The 17,500-nt window shown below is 48.0% G+C and overlaps 1 protein-coding gene across 1 annotated transcript in view; it reads right to left on the bottom strand.

Moving 5' to 3' along the window:
• The window catches only part of pdss2 (prenyl (decaprenyl) diphosphate synthase, subunit 2), a 62,769-nt gene extending 45,561 nt beyond the window's left edge, over positions 1–17,208 (bottom strand). Inside the window, exons 1-2 of the mRNA XM_061257830.1 lie at positions 16,366–17,208; positions 882–1,016 (exon numbers count right to left, since the gene is read on the bottom strand). Coding sequence (XP_061113814.1) covers positions 882–1,016; positions 16,366–16,610 — 380 coding nt within the window. The 5' untranslated portion in view covers positions 16,611–17,208. The remainder of the gene's footprint in view (positions 1–881; positions 1,017–16,365) is intronic.
• Between the last annotated feature and the right edge of the window lie 292 nt (positions 17,209–17,500).

Raw genomic sequence — 17,500 nt, 5'->3', positions numbered from 1 at the left:
TTTCCCGTGTTAAAATCCAGAGCGAGGAGGGTGTAAACTAGCGTTGCTGAAATCTACTACCTCTAAACAGGACAAAACAAACAAGCGCGGTGGTTATTTCCTGAATTAATTAATGTGAAGGTCAGAAACCAAAGTGCTAATTGAGTTCGCCCGTGAAAAAGATCCTGCAGACAATGAAGCTACCATTTAGACTGCATTGCAGGCATTCGGCAGATGCTCTTATCCAGAGCGACCTTCGACAAAGAGCTTAACCGTAACCAGGGACAAGTGCGCTGAAAGACCTGAGAGGGAAGTGCAGCTTCAAGTGCTACCAGTACAACAGAGATAAGGACGCGGGCCTTGTAGATTCATCTGACAATGGACTATATCTATAAAACGCTTTTTTTCATACAACACAAAAAGTATCAATGATACACACTACCAGTGGTACTGATGAGAGGCGGTATATCACTCTCAACAGTTCTTTATGAATAAAAAATGAAGTTGTTATTTTGTATCAGCTGATGGTACGGTCACAGTCCACCTCATAGACACAGAGAGAGGACAGGGCTCCTGAGGAACTCACAGCAGGAGAGCGTGAATGACCTGTTTTTGTCATCTAAGAAACGTGTATGATGTGACTGACATGTCTTTCTCCCGGGTCTCGGGAGGCGAATCGAACATTCTGATGGTGATGTCACAATCACTCCGATAACTGAAGATTCTGGAACGCCGAGAAAACATTCCAGAAAGAACGCACACTCCAGAGGTTAATATACTCAGTGTCTCTGTTCCCCCGACGGCTACGTCATTGAATTCCTGTTCATCTCTTGGCCTTGCTCAGTTGAAATGACCCCTGACCCCTGACCCCTCTGCCCCTCGTGTCTGCGTGGAGGACTCACCTGGGGTAGATCCCGCTCACCATGTCCTGCTGCAGGAGGTCAGCTGCCCCGGCGCTGGGCCCCGCGGCCTTCGATATCAGCAACACCACCAGCCCCCTCATCTGCAGGTTACTCTTACTGTCGTACACAAAGCCCCTGTGGAGGAAGAGGAGGGGGAGAGGAGGGAGAGGGTATGAGGTCAATACCCACCGGGCTTCTCAGTTTTTCCATTACATCTCAGGTATTTAGCTGATGCTTCTATCCAAAACAACTTACAGTTGATAAGACTACGCAGGGGACAATCCCCCCCTGGAGTAATGTGGGGTGAAGGGCCTTGCTCAAGGGTCCAACAGCTGTATGGAATATATCATGGCTTGAACCACCAACTTTTCCGGGTCCCAGTAAAGCACCTTAACCACTAGGCTACAGGCTGCGCCGATTCAGCCAGGAGGACCTGCTAATTAGGGCTGGAAAAATCGAATCTAACGAATCAACTTCATTGATTATGTTCTTTATTGAAAGTGTTCCGTCTCTGAACATTCTATTTTATCTGCATTCTACCTTCCACTGAAGACGATTGTTCTCTGAACGTTCTATTATATCAGCATTCTACCTTCCACTGAAGACGATTGGTCTCTGAACGTTCTATTACATCAGCATTCTGCCACTGGCATTAAAGCCCAATCCCAGGAAAAAACAAAACCAAAAAAAAAAACATTCTCTTACACCCCCACGTTTGACCCTTCACTGTTTTTACAGCGGCTGCACTGGAGCTCTGACCTCCAGTCCTTTTCACTGTAGGCCTCCAACTGACTGAAGACACAAAAACAGGCTTTTGTCTCGGATTTAATTAACATGGCCCTCAGCCTCGACAATAAACAATTAACACAATTTCCATTTCTTCTTCTCAATCACGCTTTGGCGAGTTTGGCCGTCGGGAAAGCTCCACGCGCCAAAATGAGTTTTGCGAAAGAAAATATGCGTTCATTGCAAGCCAAAGTTAGGGAAGCCCGTGTGTGTTTACTGTGTTTGAGAAGCACAGTTGTGCCGAGTGTGGTGGGAATTGAGTTTTTTCCTGTGGGGGAGGGGTGGGGGGGGCGGCATGGGGAGGGATCAGCCTCTTCCTCTGGCTTTGTACAGCAGTTCAGAGACTGTACTTGAAAAAAATAAATAAATAAAAAAAGTGACATTTTTCGTGGGACTGGCCCTTTAAGAAGTAGGTGGAAAAACCCCCGTTGGATGGAAGAGCTTATGACTGTGCAAGGCCACACCCCTCACCGCGCCCACCGCCCGTGGCAGAGACGGAGGGTGGTGGTGAATGCCTATTTATGGTCTGGGATTACCCATACAGAGCTAAACACCCCAGGTCTTTATGAGGAGAGAGGTTTGGGTTCACCCGGGGGCCTGATTTAAGAGACAGGGTCGTCCATCCAACTGCCTGAGCGAATCGGTCACCGACCACCGCCACTTACCGCGTCACGACTGTTTCCACATTATTTATTTTTAATTTTATTCTTTATTTTATTTTTTATTTCATCTTACCTTTATTTCACCAGGAAATAGTTCCAGTGAGATTTAGCTACATCTACTTTTACAAGGGAGTCCTGGCCAAAATGGCTTAAAATAGAACAAATAAAACAGCACCACTTCCATCAGGGCCACAGGGGCGGGGCTACAAGGAGCGATCAGTCTGTCACTCTAACTGTTGGAACCAATCAAAAGGTTTCTGCTCTCCACAGTGAAAGTTTGTGAATTTCCGATGGAATGCGGTAACTCAAACTTAGATTTTTGGGTCAGTAACCAATCAGAACCGTGGCTCTAACACAGCAAAGCACGGCGATTGGTCGAAAAACCAGTGCACTACATTACATTACAAGGCATTTAAGCAGACGCTCTTATCCAGAGCGACGTACAACGAAGTGCAGATCAAACACAAGTACAAGTGCGGAGAGGACCTGCGCGTGGTTGATCGTGTGTGTCAGTGAAAACTAAGGCAACTAGTTAGAACCGGCACGGCCCATCTGGACCGGAGCTGCGCACCCCTGGTCGAACGCTAACGCAAATGACCAGCTTCTAGGGCTGCTGGCCACAATCGCCATTGGCAGGGTCCGGATTTGACCCTGGACCGTAGGGCCCACCCGTGCAGAAGAACAGTGCCTTAGCAGGATGAGCCACTCAGCAGCCCGTTAGCACGGCCGCATGTCAACAGCCGATGTGCTAACGAGGCTCACATTCACCAGCGTTGACAAGGTAACCCGGACGTCTCCTGGAGTCCTTCAACGAGGAAAAACCTCGCTCTTTATCGCTCGTTCGTACAGATATTTCGGGGGATTTGTAGCTAGTCGTAGAGCACTGGGTTGTCAAACTCAGCCCTGGCAGCCAATGTGCGTATGCCGGGTTTTAGTTCCAACCACACTCGCAACCCCAGGATTTTAACAAGCTGTTCGTTTCTCTTAGTAAGACACCTTTTCCTGTTTTTGAAGGATTACTTACCCCCTTAAGGCACATTGTGTCAGAAATAGTTATTATACATGCCAAGAAGAATGGAAGTCCTGTATTCACATTGTGCTCATTTTACAAATGATTACATGAAATGTAATGAATAATTACAAGTAAAAATATTTTATTAGATTTGAATGAAATAATTAGTTCTGGACAACTGTCTACTGAACCTAATATAACCATATGGAGGATAATACAGAAAGACAACTCAAATGATAACGAGCAAAACCAGCATTGTATTAATAACTTTAATGGCAAAAAAAAAAAAAATGGAAAGAACTTCAACGTGTTCAACAACGTTAATTAAAAAGAGGTTGGCCGTAGCAAAAACCAGCATACACAGGGGTCCCCAGGACCAACAGCAACGTTTTAGACGACAATGTTTTTTCCTCTCAATAACACAAGAAAACATCGCCATCATGCTCGGTAACCGTATGCAAATGAGACGCACGGAACACATCGCTAATGACACGGTGTGTAGCCCGTGCCGCGTCTCCAGGGGGGGCAAACCCTTCATTTCATTCTCACTGGCGAATAAAGGGATTGTTCCGGCTCTTCTTCGTACACTGCGAACCGGCAGATTCGCTTCTAATTGCCGCTACGAGGGGGAAGTCTGGCGGCGGAGGTCAGAGCAGTCGCGAAAGAACCGGCTGTGCCGAGCATCATTAATTCACCGCGACTCCGACTGCAAACACTGCTCCGGGCGGATAAAGGGGAACTGAGGTCACTAGTACTCATAATATCCGCGCAGGGAAATTTAACCTGTACACACACACACACACACACACACACACACACTCGCGTGGTTTTACTGACGTTTTCTGTCCAATGCAACTGGAAAAGGAAAATACGTCAGAAACAAAGCACGCGTAATTTTAACTTGACACGCACTTCAAGCGCTGGGAGGGATGGACTCAACGCGAGCTTGCGGGAAATGTTCCAACCTTTGAATGGGTCGGAAATGCAAACGCAAGCGTCTCTTTATTACATGCAGGCGATTACACTCACAACCTTTGGGACGAGAGGCTAACGGTACAAGCTAAAAAGGGTTCATGCCGTTTACATTTCAAGTAAACACAAGCCCCTTTACGCACACATTCGCCTTACAGAATGTACATTCTCTTTGGGTAGAGGATGAATAACGCGTGTTTGCAGACGCGCGTGCCGAATTACGCAGAGATATTATTATTTTTAGGCAGCGGCAAACGCTGCGTGGGCCACAGACAGTGTGTGTACACAGGCGCAGCTCCTCAGCGCCGCCCGAAGCAGGCTCCGGGTCTTCCGCCGGGCAATGTTCTGACGGGTAAACCACACGGTTGCCATGGAGATAATCTCCATGCGCGACCGAGGGAGAACTTGGATGACACGCAGCGCACCACGGGAATACGACAAAGCGACAAAAAATATATAACAATTTAATAATATATATGTGTGTGTGTGTGTGTGTGTGTGTGTGTGTGTGTGTGTGTGTGTGTGTGTGTGTGTGTGAAATGCTGCAGTTGAGCAATGGCAAGAGTCCCAGGTCACTTTCACGCAGCGAAATCTCACAACAGGTCCAACTGATCTGAAGTTTGCTGAAGACGACAGGAGAACATACTGGGGGGGGGGGGACAAGAGAGAAGTACTTGTCCCCTTCTCATTTTCAACCTTTAAAAACGATTTATGTTTACATTAAAACACCACAGCACTAAACTACAACTTATGGCCTATTTCACCTGGGCCTACTGCAAACTCCATCCTGGGGACTCCACGTAAGATAGTTATCGTTCCAACCGTAAATGCCAGTCAAAACAAACCGTTAATCCTAATCTATTTGACCACTTTAATGCCTGTTGCAAGGTGATTTACTTGCATGAGGACACATTGCATCAGCGTTAGCTACGCCATGAAGAATTAATGATTAATCGGTCACATCATCTGGGCTAACGCTCTAATTTTCTGTAAAGCACTACGTGACAAATTATTCTTTTACAAAGAGGTTATGATTACATTAACTGACAGGTGAAAACAGTAGGCTATGATTCTGACCGCCAAACTGGTTACTGAAACAAAACGTCTTAGGGATTTTTTTGGACAATAAAGACTTCAAAGAGGAAACCGGTGGCAACGAGCCAAAATTACAAACCTTTGTTAAGGAACAAAAATAATGTCAGAAATATGACAGCAGCAGACCCGACATGTTTTCAGAAACTATAACAGATCAAGAGACCTGCGCACACACCACGCTTCCCCCGGCACGGCTCAGTCCGGATCCCCCGGTTTTATAGGACAGAGACGGAGGAATACGATGAAAAGCATCGCGGGAGACACGGAGCCGCGTGCGGTTAAAGGCGAGCCCCTCGCAGCTCGGGAGATAAAAGGCCACGTTCCCGTGGGAACCGTTAGCGCCCGCGCGTTTAATCCCCTTCCCCCGGGGACCCCTCGCCCAATCGTGAATCACCGACATCGTTAAGAGTCCAGAGTCCACCGACAGCCACACCATCGCGACACACACACACACACACACACACACACACACACACCGGCCTGAGAGAGAGAGAGAGAGAGAGAGAGAGAGAGAGAGAGGGTGAGAGAGAGGGTGAGAGAGAGGGTGAGGGTGAGAGAAAGAAGGAGGAAGAGAGAGGGAGGGATGGATGGAGAGAAAGAAGGAGGGAGGGGAAGAAAGGGGGAGGGAGAGAGACAGAGAGAGAGAAGGAGGGAGAGAGAGGGAGGTAGGGAGAGAAAGAAGGAGTGAGGGAGACAGAGAGAGAGAGAGAAAGAGCAAAGAGAGAGGGAGAGGGAGAGTGCTTGCATTGGGTTGTTCTGACCCTGCTGTTTACACCTGCTCAAGTTGACCCCACAGATCAAATGTAAGATTAATACTCAATCAATACTTGAAGTAAGGAGTGGGGTTCATAAGATTCATAGGCACTCCATATTTTGCTAAATGTTTTTAAATCTGCTCATTTTTTAAATGTTCAGTCTCCAGTGAGCTGGGGGCGGGAGGCAGTCTGGAGCTGTCCCAGTGCATTCTGGGGGATCAGACCGCTTTAATGAGCGAGCTCTAATTCTGCCTGTGAGCTGCTCCAGGCAGATAGAGGAGCTACAGCCACACCTGCCACACCGGCACCTGAGAGAGGACTATACACACACCTCATGAACACACACACACACACACACACACACACACCTCGCATAAACACACACACACACACACACACACACACACACACCTCAAACACACACACACACACACACCTCGCATAAACACGCGCACACACACACACACACACACGCGCACACACACGCGCACGCACACGCACACTCAGACAAACACACACACACACATACACACACACGCACGCACATACACATGCACACTCAGACAAACACACACTCACTCACACACACTCACTCACACACTCACACACTCTCTCTCACACACACACACACACACACATACACACATACACAGACCTTGCACACACACACACACACACACACACACCTCAAACACACACACACACACACACACACACCTCGCATAAACACGCGCGCACACACACACACACACACACGCGCACACACACGCGCACGCACACGCACACTCAGACAAACACACACACGCACATACACACACACGCACGCACATACACATGCACACTCAGACAAACACACACTCACTCACACACACTCACTCACACACTCACACACTCTCTCTCACACACACACACACACACACACATACACACATACACAGACCTTGCACACACACACACACACACACACACACACACAGTAGAGGGCTCTCTCCCCTAAGGCAGTAGCCAGGGCAAAGATTCGGGGGACAGACTGAGAGACTGTCAGAGGCAGGACCACAGATACACACATTATTAATGTTTATGAGTGTGCACCACTCAAAATCCATCAATCACACCTGCTTAACTGAGAGAGAGAGAGAGAGAGAGAGAGAGAGAGAGAGAGAGAGAGAGAGAGCGGGGGCACAGAGGGAGGGAGGGTGAGAGGGGGTGAGAAAAGAGGATGGAGAGAGGAGGGACAGAGAGGGAGACGGGGGAGGCAGACAGAGAGAGAAGGAGGGGAGATGGAGGGAGAGAGAGGGGTGAAAAAGGTTCCTTAATTATACAGAAAGAAGCATTCCGCCAGAGCAGAAGTGCGAGAGAAAATGGCCGCTCTCTCTCACACACACACACACTACTCACACACATAAACACACACACACACACACACACACACACACATCACACTCACACCCCCCCCCCCACACAAACACACACACTCCCCCCCACACACAAACATACAAACACACACACTCACACACACTCACACACTCACACACTCATCCATCCATACACACACACACACTCACTCACTCATCCAATCATCCACACACACGCACACACACACACACACATCACACTCACACACTCCCCCCCCCCACACAAACGCACACACTCACACACTCCCCCCCCACACACAAACACACACACTCACACACACACACTCATCCATCCATCCATCCATACACACTCACTCACACTCACACACTCATCCATCCATCCATACACACACACACACACACACACACACACACACACACTCACTCATCCACACACACACACACACACACACACGCACGGACACACACACACACAATGTGCTGGCCAGTCTCCTGCTCACATCCGACAGGAGGGCCGTTTCATTGCAGCAGGGCATCAATAGATGATGACATCACCCACCCCCAGGCTGCCTCGGCCCAGAGGTCGATAAATAAGCCCAGGCAAGGGTGTGACGCTGGCAGGGAGTCTCCTGCATCAGCGCAGGACTGTGACACACCACCACGAGGACACGGGCCTCGCAGAGTGGAGGAGGAGGGGGACCACATCATCGTAATCTACACAATAACACTATCTACACTTACACGGTCCTCACAAAACCAAAACCATAACCATAACACGATCTACACTTACACGGTCCTCACAGAACCATAACACTATGATCGACACACAGTGCTCACACAACAGACATGATGACATCATGACAGAATTTACACTCTAAGCACTATTAGGCATTTATTGGTCTTCTGCTGCTGTAGCCTATCCACTCAAGAGGTTTGACACACAGTGTGTTCAGAGATGCTCTTCTGCGCATACCACTGTTGTAATGTGTGGTTACTTGCGTTACTGTCACCTTCCCGTCAGCTTTGACCAGTCTGGCCCTTCTCCTCTGACGTCTCTCATTAACAAGGCATTTTTGCCCACAGAACTGCTGCTCACCCAATATTTTTTTGTTTATTGCACCCTTTTCTGCAAACTCCAGAGAATTTTCAATCCCAGGACATCAGCAGCTTCTGAGATACTCAAACCACCCTGTCTGGCACCAACAATCATCACACGGTCAAAGTCACTTAGATCACATTTCTTCCCCATTCTGACATTTCATCTGAATAACAATTGAACCTAAATAGCTTTTATGCATTTAGTTGCTGACACATGACTGGCTGATTAAATATTTGTATTAACAAGCTGGTGCACAGGTCTACACTAACACGGTCCTCATAACCCCATCAAAACACAATCTACATGTATACAGTCCCCACAAAACCACCACAACAAGACCTATCCTTACACAGTCCTCACAAACCCATCTCCTCACCACTAGCCTGAAGATTAGCACCCACAAACTTCTCTAAAACACAGATTTTAAAAAACCCATCACTGATAAAGAGACAAATAAAACCAGGCAGCCCATCACCGTCCTCATAACCAATCCGCTCTCTCTTAATAACAAACCTCCCAAGCTGGAGAGGGCGACAGCAATGCTACTATAAATGCGGGCATTTACTCAACTCCACGTCCTGCGGGCCGCAGTGTCTGCAGGTATTTACCATTCACTCAACTCCACGTCCTGCGGGCCGCAGTGTCTGCAGGTATTCGCTTCAACCGTGCGCTACACCACCTGAGTTCACTAATTAGCTCATTATCTGAACCAAGCAGGTAAAATAATGAGTGAAAGCAGGTGGTGCAGCGCACGGTTGAAGCAAACGCAGGCCCGCAGGACGTGGGGTTCAGCAGCGCCGGGCTACGGGATGAGCCTTTGTAATCATCAAGTCCTGAAATCACAGGGAGGACAAAGATATATTTTTCCTTTTTTTCCTTCATACGCTTTAAAACATCATTCCCTCCCAGTTTGTCTGTCACAGTGAGCGTGGTTCTTGTAATTATTCTTGGTGATTGGCCCCCTCAAGTTGGGCGAATTTTCAGATAGATGTGGAAATTGGCAGGTGCTCCCTGGCAGCTGAAACCTAATTATCGCGGGCCGGGCAAACTTTAGAGCGAAATTGATTTTTCTTAAGTTTATTTAGAATTCATCTGAGCAGAAATATAATTGTACACATAATTGAGGAAGTGCCAGTGACACAGGCGTCTGAAGCGGCTGTATTTAAATGGGCGAGGAGCGCGGGAGGCAAGGACAGGGGGGGCGGGGGGGGTTACTGTACTTCACTCAGCACCTCTCCGACACCAGGATCAACACGGAACACGGAGTACGGAACACGGGAGTACGGAACACGGGAGTACGGAACACGGGAGTACGGAACACAGAGTACGGAACACGGGAGTACGGAACACGGGAGTACGGAACACGGGAGTGCGGAACACGGGAGTATGGAACACGGGAGTACGGAACACGGAAGCAGAGAAGGCATCTTCATTCCCAACATCAGACCGCATGATCTGCTGTTGCCATTGGTTTAAGCATTTATTTATTCCTTTATTTATTTATCTTGGGCAAGTTGGTGAGACTGTAATTACAGAACACAACAGGTCTGGGCGTGGCCCTTCTCCTTCTCCTCCCCTGATTGCTTAGATATCTCTTACTCACTTTCTTTCTTTCTTTCCATGGCCAAGAGGGGCAACGTGGAGCGATAGGTTTTTTTCTGGGGTTTTTTCGGTTTGTCTAATCAAAGCGAGCTCATTTGGATGAGAGGAGATCTCATACTGCCGTCCTTAATCCTCTGTTTTCCATTTATTTTGCACGTTCCACTCTAATTAGTTTTGCGCCGGGCTCCATTTTAATTATTTCTCCTGCAGTCTTATCTCAACCACTCCTTCCGTCTCCCCGCTCATGCCCGGTGTTGCCAATTTTGGGGAATTTGTCTCCGAATCTGGCTGCTTTTTGAAAACCGCGAGGACACACAGGACTCGAACGACTAGTTGGGTCACGTGCGACACTACCCCATTGTGTATTTTAATATTCGGTGACCTTTTGTTAAAATTGTTGTGGTTTGGAGTTGGTTTTTGGGGAATTTCAGTGGGTGGAGATTGGCAACACTGCTCATACCTCTGGTTTCCTGTTCTAACCGTACCGCTGACGCGTTATGAGCCGCGGTGGAGGATAACTTTTAGAGAGGCGCTCTTTTAACTGGAGGTTGCAGGCTTGATTCCCAGGTGGGGCACAGTGGTTCTGCCCTGGAGCGAGGCACCAGAACCGCTCCAGGAAAATACCCAGCTGTGTGTGCGGGTAAAAAAAATGTCAGCCAAGTGGACTAATGAATAAAGATGAATGCACTCATTTGAAGATTTCAGAGAAACCAATGAGGCAGCCTGCACCATGAACCGTGCCCTGTTTGTTAAAAGTAATATTGTTTCAAATATTATTTGAGATATTTTATTGGATCCCCACCGTTATTCAAAGTATCCACCGAGGTCTACACTGAGGCATCTTATTGACACCAATCCTGCCAAAAATAGTGCAATGAGGAGAGTACAGCTTTCACATTCCAAAACTTGTTGGACTTTTTCAACAAAAGTTGGACCCGTTAGCAGAAGATTGCAAACCGTTTTTTTTTTTTTCCGGATTCCGGTCAGACACGTGGATTTGTCGTGTGATGAAGCATCAGCCATACCACCATGCACCCTGCTTCAGCCTGAAACGTCTTGGGAAAACCACGTTGCTGCTGGAAGTGGTGTTGCTGAACCCGGAGAGGGTGAACTTCCCTCTGGTCTGGTCTGGTCTGGTCTGGTCCTGGTGGCAGCTTGTAGCCTAGTGGCTAAGGTACATGACTGGGACCCAGAAGGAAGCCCTGGTATAGCCGAGAAAAGGTCAGCACAGCCATCGGGCCCTTGAGCAAGGCCTTTAACTGCTCATTGCACCAGGGGGGATGGTCCCCAGCTTAGTCTAATCAACTGTAAGATGCTTTGGATAAATTTGTCAGCTAAATAACAAATTATAGTTTTTATTATTATCATCGTAATAGTCAAATAAACCCTAATGCCGCTGTGCAGTGATTTAAACCAAGTACCACTGGGGGCGGTAAAGATCCCATGACACTCTTCTCAAAGAGTAGGGGGTTCCCTGGTGTCCCGGCTAAATTCCCAAACTGGCCCATTCAACCTGCCACCTAGTCAACGGCTGATTTAATCGCCTAAAAAAATGTTCTCTCCCTCTGCACCTCAGCCGATGTGCGGTTAGCGTTCAGATGAAGAAAACTGTCATATTTCAGCAGTATTTAGCCTTCAGCAATACAGAGCCTTTAATCTAATTTTAAAATCAACAGCACATACTCCTGCTGCTCGGTGACTGCAACGATGCAGGTCTCAGGAGTTGGGATGAAAGTTCACAGGAATTCCTTAACTTGTTCTGCAAGTACTGAAGTCAAGATGGTGGCTACTTTGCTAAATAAGGAAATCTACCAGGACTAATCATCTCTGCCGAAATGCTCACCAAGCAAGGTTGGGAGGAACGGGTTCTTAAGGGGTTCTTAAGTCAGCCAATCAACGATTTGGCAGAAATGCAGAGATGGCCAGTTTACGATTTTCGCATCAATCATTTATTGTGAGCATTTTGGTGCAAAATGACTGGTTGAGTTGGATGTCCTTAAATATCTTGCCTTCAGTACTAACAGAACAAGTTAGCAAACCTGCATCCAACTCAACAGATCTGTGTATGGATACATGCAGCAGAAATATGGCCTGCTGATTTTGAAATACTCCATCTGAGGTATCAGTCTACTTTTCTCGGTCTCCCTGGTTCTTTTTGCCAAAAGTGACATTTCTTTCACCCAATGTAGACCTCTCTCCCATCATCAGTCCATTCTTCTCAGTCTTCTCTTCTTCTGTGGTGCCGCCCCTTGGCTTGTGCGATATCTCACGGGGTCCCCAGGGAATCACTGAGGGTTTCACTAAGCGTCTCCGACGGGTTGTTAATCACAGCGAGAAACGATTACCTAGGATGTGGTTTGAAAGACGTCAACACCGACAGCACAGTATCCCCATCACTGGACTGGGGCACTGGATTCCCCCGCTTGGTCCAGAGGGAAGTCTGACCCCTGCTGGCTCAACTTCAGTGGTGCAGAATGACTGACTGAGGTGGATTTCCTTAAATATCTTGCTATAAGATAAGCCATCATCTTGCCTCCAGTACTAACAGAACAAGTTAAGGAACTCATCGCCCGAGTCATCAATCAACTTTTATCCGTCTTCTTCCGTGGTGCTGTCCCAACAAGACCACTGCTGGTAGCATCCTGTTTCTTTGGGAGGTCTTCGAACAAAGCGCTAGGCTAACCGAAATCCAACTCTGCTCAGCTTTGGTAATTAGCCAAAAAGAAATTCCATATATCAAATTCCTGCTGATATGGCCTGCGTGTGTTGACCTGAACTCTAAACGCAAGTGTTATCATTATTTCTGAACATCAGGTTAGCATTGCCATTGCTCCTCGCAAAACATGTGGTCAACATCGCTGCAAAGTCATTTTTAGCAACATCAGAGGTGTCGTCGGTCATTTCTGAACGTGCTCACATGTTGTTTAAAGCCAGTGAAAGCACACCTCTGGTTAATTTAGGACACCGTATAAAAAAGAAGAATAAATAAAGAACCATCCATCCATCCATTATATGAACCTGCTTATCCTGAACAGGGTCGCAGGGGGGCTGGAGCCTATCCCAGCATACATTGGGCGAAAGGCAGGAATACACCCTGGACAGGTGGCCAGTCCATCGCAGGGCACACACACCATTCACTCATACACTCATACCTATGGGCAATTTAGACTCTCCAATCAGCCTAACCTGCATGTCTTTGGACTGTAGGAGGAAACCGGAGTACCCAGAGGAAACCCACGCAAACACGGGGAGACCCCGGCCAACGGGGATTCAAACCCAGGACCTCCTTGCTGTGATTTATAGTATCCTGAAGGCAACAAGGCTGTTATGAAGCCCACTAAAAGAGAAAATGTTGGCAAGATTTACTTTTTAACCAATCAGCTGCACAGCTGTTGAGTAAGTGGCCAATGAGAATTTACACCGAAGTGAAAATCCTTGGTGTGCCAGACCTCCAAGCTCACCAGCTTGAGACATGACATACTTTACATAAAAAGGACACTTTATTATGATATGTCTTGTATTTTTGAAGGTAAGAAAGTGCACATCTATATCTCGTGGCTTTAATGAGCACTTTAAATGCAAGAGGGGAATAAATTGAGAGCACGGGGTGTTTAATGAGCGACAATGCTTCAAGGTCTCCCCGTTTATAAGAGCGAGCAACCATCCCTCCCTCTCTCTCTCCCTCCCTCTCCCTCTCCCTCTCCCTCTCACCCTCCCTCTCGCCCTTTCTCCCTCCCTCTCTCCCTCTTTCTCTCCCTCTCTCCCTCTTTCTCTCCCTCTCTCCCTCCCTCTCCCTCTCCGTCTTTCTCTCTCCCTCCCTCCCTCTCCCTCCTTCCCTCCCTCCCTCCCTCCCTCTCTCCCTCCCTCCCTCTCTCCCCGTCTCTATCTCTATCTCTATCTCTCCCTCTTTCTCCCTCCCTCCCTCCCTCTCTGTCTCTCTGTATCTCTCCATCTCTCCCTCTCTCAGCCGTGTCCGTAGTCTGTATCGCCGCGGTAACCCCAGTCCGCGCCACTTCGGTTTTTTAAGAATGAAGAGAAAGGGGAAAACGGCCGCCCGTCTGGCATTGTGGGTAGTTTTGTTGAGGCGGAGACGCGCCGGGGGAACAGGAGCTGGCCGACCCAGGGCTGACAGTGAGGAATCGGGCTGTCAGAGGCCCACTTCGCCCCCGCGCTACCACACCCAAACGGATCGTCATATCGGATTCAGGTGCCTGGGTTATTACACCCTGGGGCTATGGATTCCAGCAGAACAGCCCACCGGCTGAGCTCCACTTCCAGCTCTCTAACTATCACTTTCTTTCTTCTATCTGACCAACTCACTCTCTCACTAACTCTCCCACTCTCTTGTTTCTCTGTCTCTGTCTCACTCTTACTTCCTCTCACACTCTCTCTCTCACTCGCACACACACACTTCTACACACTCTGTCTTGCTCTTACTAACTCTATCCCATTCTGTCTCTTTCTCTCTCTCTAACCAACTCCCTCTGTCGTACTAACTCTCTCTCTGTCTCTCTCTCTCTCTCGCCCCCAGTCAGAGACATTGGGGTGAGCAGCACCCCCACAGGCAGGTCCTGCCTCTCTCACCCCGGCCAGAGGCTCTCCAGCCCAGCATTGTGTGTGATCGGGGCCTCCTGGTGCAGGGCGGGCGGGTGGATGACGGGGGGGTAATGACAATGTACAGAGCCACGGTCCAGCTGGGATTCATACGGAATGAGTTGTGGTGTTGACCGGTGTAGCCTGGCGACCCGCTGTCATGGCAACCGTCCCCGGCGACCCTCCCAACTCATGCCATGCCATAGACATATTGTCCCTCCATTCCTCCATTCTCTCTCACTCTAGGCCACACCCTCCGACTCGTTTAGACGCCCCGTGTCCGGGGGGGGGAATTTGGGGGTGGGTGACACACATTGTGGGCCCAACAGGTGTGCGTACGGGGGACACATGAAGACCCGGTTTGTGACGAAAACCACGCGCTCCGCGAGGTCTGTATGAGGACTGTCCCCAGAGTGACTCAGGTTGCAAAGCTGCGAGTCTGCGGACCGACGGAAATGCGTCGGACTTCTGCTCAGATTATTTTTCAGAAATAGTTGTACGGAGTGCTGTCGGTTGTCACCATTAAAAAAAGTATTCCCTTCCTGGCGGATTTACATTGCCATAACCCCACCCCCCTGGACGATGCGATCCTTGAGGGTCATATATCGCCGATTGAAACACGCAGGCGATCAGCCGACACCGTGCGACTGCAAAGACTATCGGGATAATTTCTATTCTTATTTGGTGCCACTTATGTAGAGAATAAAGAGAAGATACTGCAATTGCTCCTGTGCGAACCAGTTGTGAAGACTCTTCTTACACCTCAACTGCACATTCATCGTGACTCATTCATTCATTCATTCATTCATTCATAAAAACCGATTGTCGCACTCTCCATGTAACGTCTAACCTCAGCTAAAATAGATTATGTTTGGCCAGCAGCAAATCAAACCCTAAAACGAACCACGTGGCCCCATGCGTTCTGCACAATCACCATTCCTGAACCCATGCCATCACCCGCATTAATTTCCTCCAAATAAAGTACGCGTATCCATTTCTAGTCATTGGGCCGGGTTCCCTCAGACCAGCGCACGTCACAAGACATCAATCTGTTACGGAACACCGCGGCCAAGGACAGCGAGAACGGGGAATCGTCACGCTGACAGGTGGGCGCGGCTAAAGCAACGGGGTCAGAGTTGAAGTGGAATCCTATGATTTGATTGGACAACATCCTCCTCTTTTGACTCGATTGGGCTTCACGCCAACAGGCAGTGCGCGGACAGTAAAGTGACACAGCGTGCCACGGGAGGGAGCCTTTTTGCAAATTGGACTTCTGTTCAGACGGGAGGGACAATGCCGGTCTTCAACAGTAAATTGTGCCTAATGGTCCTATAAATCAAAACTGCTTGGCATGCGGGTGCAATTTAGCAACACGATAACCGCTCATCACATTACCTGTCTACCCTGTGCTAGATATGGAAATACAAATGGACACATGCATGTTGCATTGGGTCCAGCTATAAAGATCCAAAAAACGGGTGCCATGTACCGTCATCAACAGACATATTAGAAGAATGAGTTATGGTCCTTACCTTGCGGTGTTTAGCAAAGGGTGCTTGGTTCCCACGAGTTTCCTGACGTGCATCGCGACGTTGCTTAATTCATCGCTGAGCAAGCACCGCAAGCTCATGAACGAGGTGGGATACCCCACGATTTTCTCCGCGTCTGAGACTACTTTACTCCAGTTTGAGGGCGACGTGTTGGAGAAAAAGCTGATGTCCCTGCGGCCGTAACATAGCGGACCGAGGCGAGGCAGCCTTGACCGTAGCAACGCCATCGCTGCTACAAGTTCAAGCTAACTTAAGGTATCTACACGAGGAAGTATAGGCTATAACGCTAGTCTCCACTCATTCAGTTATGAAGGAAAATATTCGGTTAAACAAAGTCAACCAAGCGTTACGCATGTAAGCGAAATAAGGTAATGTTATTTAGTTTAAGCTGAATGTATTCAACTTATTTCTTGTGAGTAACTGGCTACGTTAACTGGCGTACTAAGTGAAGAAATTAATTTAGATGGCCATAAAAATATACGCAGTATAGAGTAATGCACACAACCTGCTATATGAATATAGTTTAGCTAGCTATATCCTTTAAACATATATCCTTAAGCTCACACGCTTACCTATGCTATTACCTATGCTGTCAGAAGCGTCTCTTCAATTTGCGAGCTTGCGGCCTTATAGCATTCTGTCATTAGAACTAATTATATCCATGACGAGACCATTCAGTCGCAGAAGTCTGCGAGCTATCGGTTCCCTCTTACGAGGTAATCGTTATATATCAACAATTTAATGAACGACCTCACGCCTCCCAGCCGGGTTTCAAGACCATTTTAATGCAGGCGGCCATCTTTGCTAAACCAAAACACGTCACGTCGCAAAACAAGAAGTAGTTTAACTCTTTGAGTGCTGTTCTCTCATGGGAGAAGCTCCGAACACCCTTTTTGTTTAAAATGTCTGTTTATATCACGTAAGGGTAATTTTCTTAATTGACAATGTGTGCACACTTTTATTTTTAATCTTTATTACAAATTAGACCATCTGTGCTGAATTAAGTGCTTAGGAAATATGCTCTAAGAATCTTCCTCTGTCTCTCTCTCTAACAGACAGAGAGACAGAGAGAGTGAGATTAATGTCTGTGCTTCTCCTAGAAGGGGGTAGCTAGCAC

This window comes from Conger conger, chromosome 1, assembly GCF_963514075.1.
Source record: "Conger conger chromosome 1, fConCon1.1, whole genome shotgun sequence".
In the NCBI taxonomy this organism is placed as follows: Eukaryota; Metazoa; Chordata; class Actinopteri; order Anguilliformes; family Congridae; genus Conger; species Conger conger.
The sequence above is the reverse complement of the archived record's forward strand: the minus strand, read 5'-3'. Positions and strand labels throughout refer to the sequence as shown.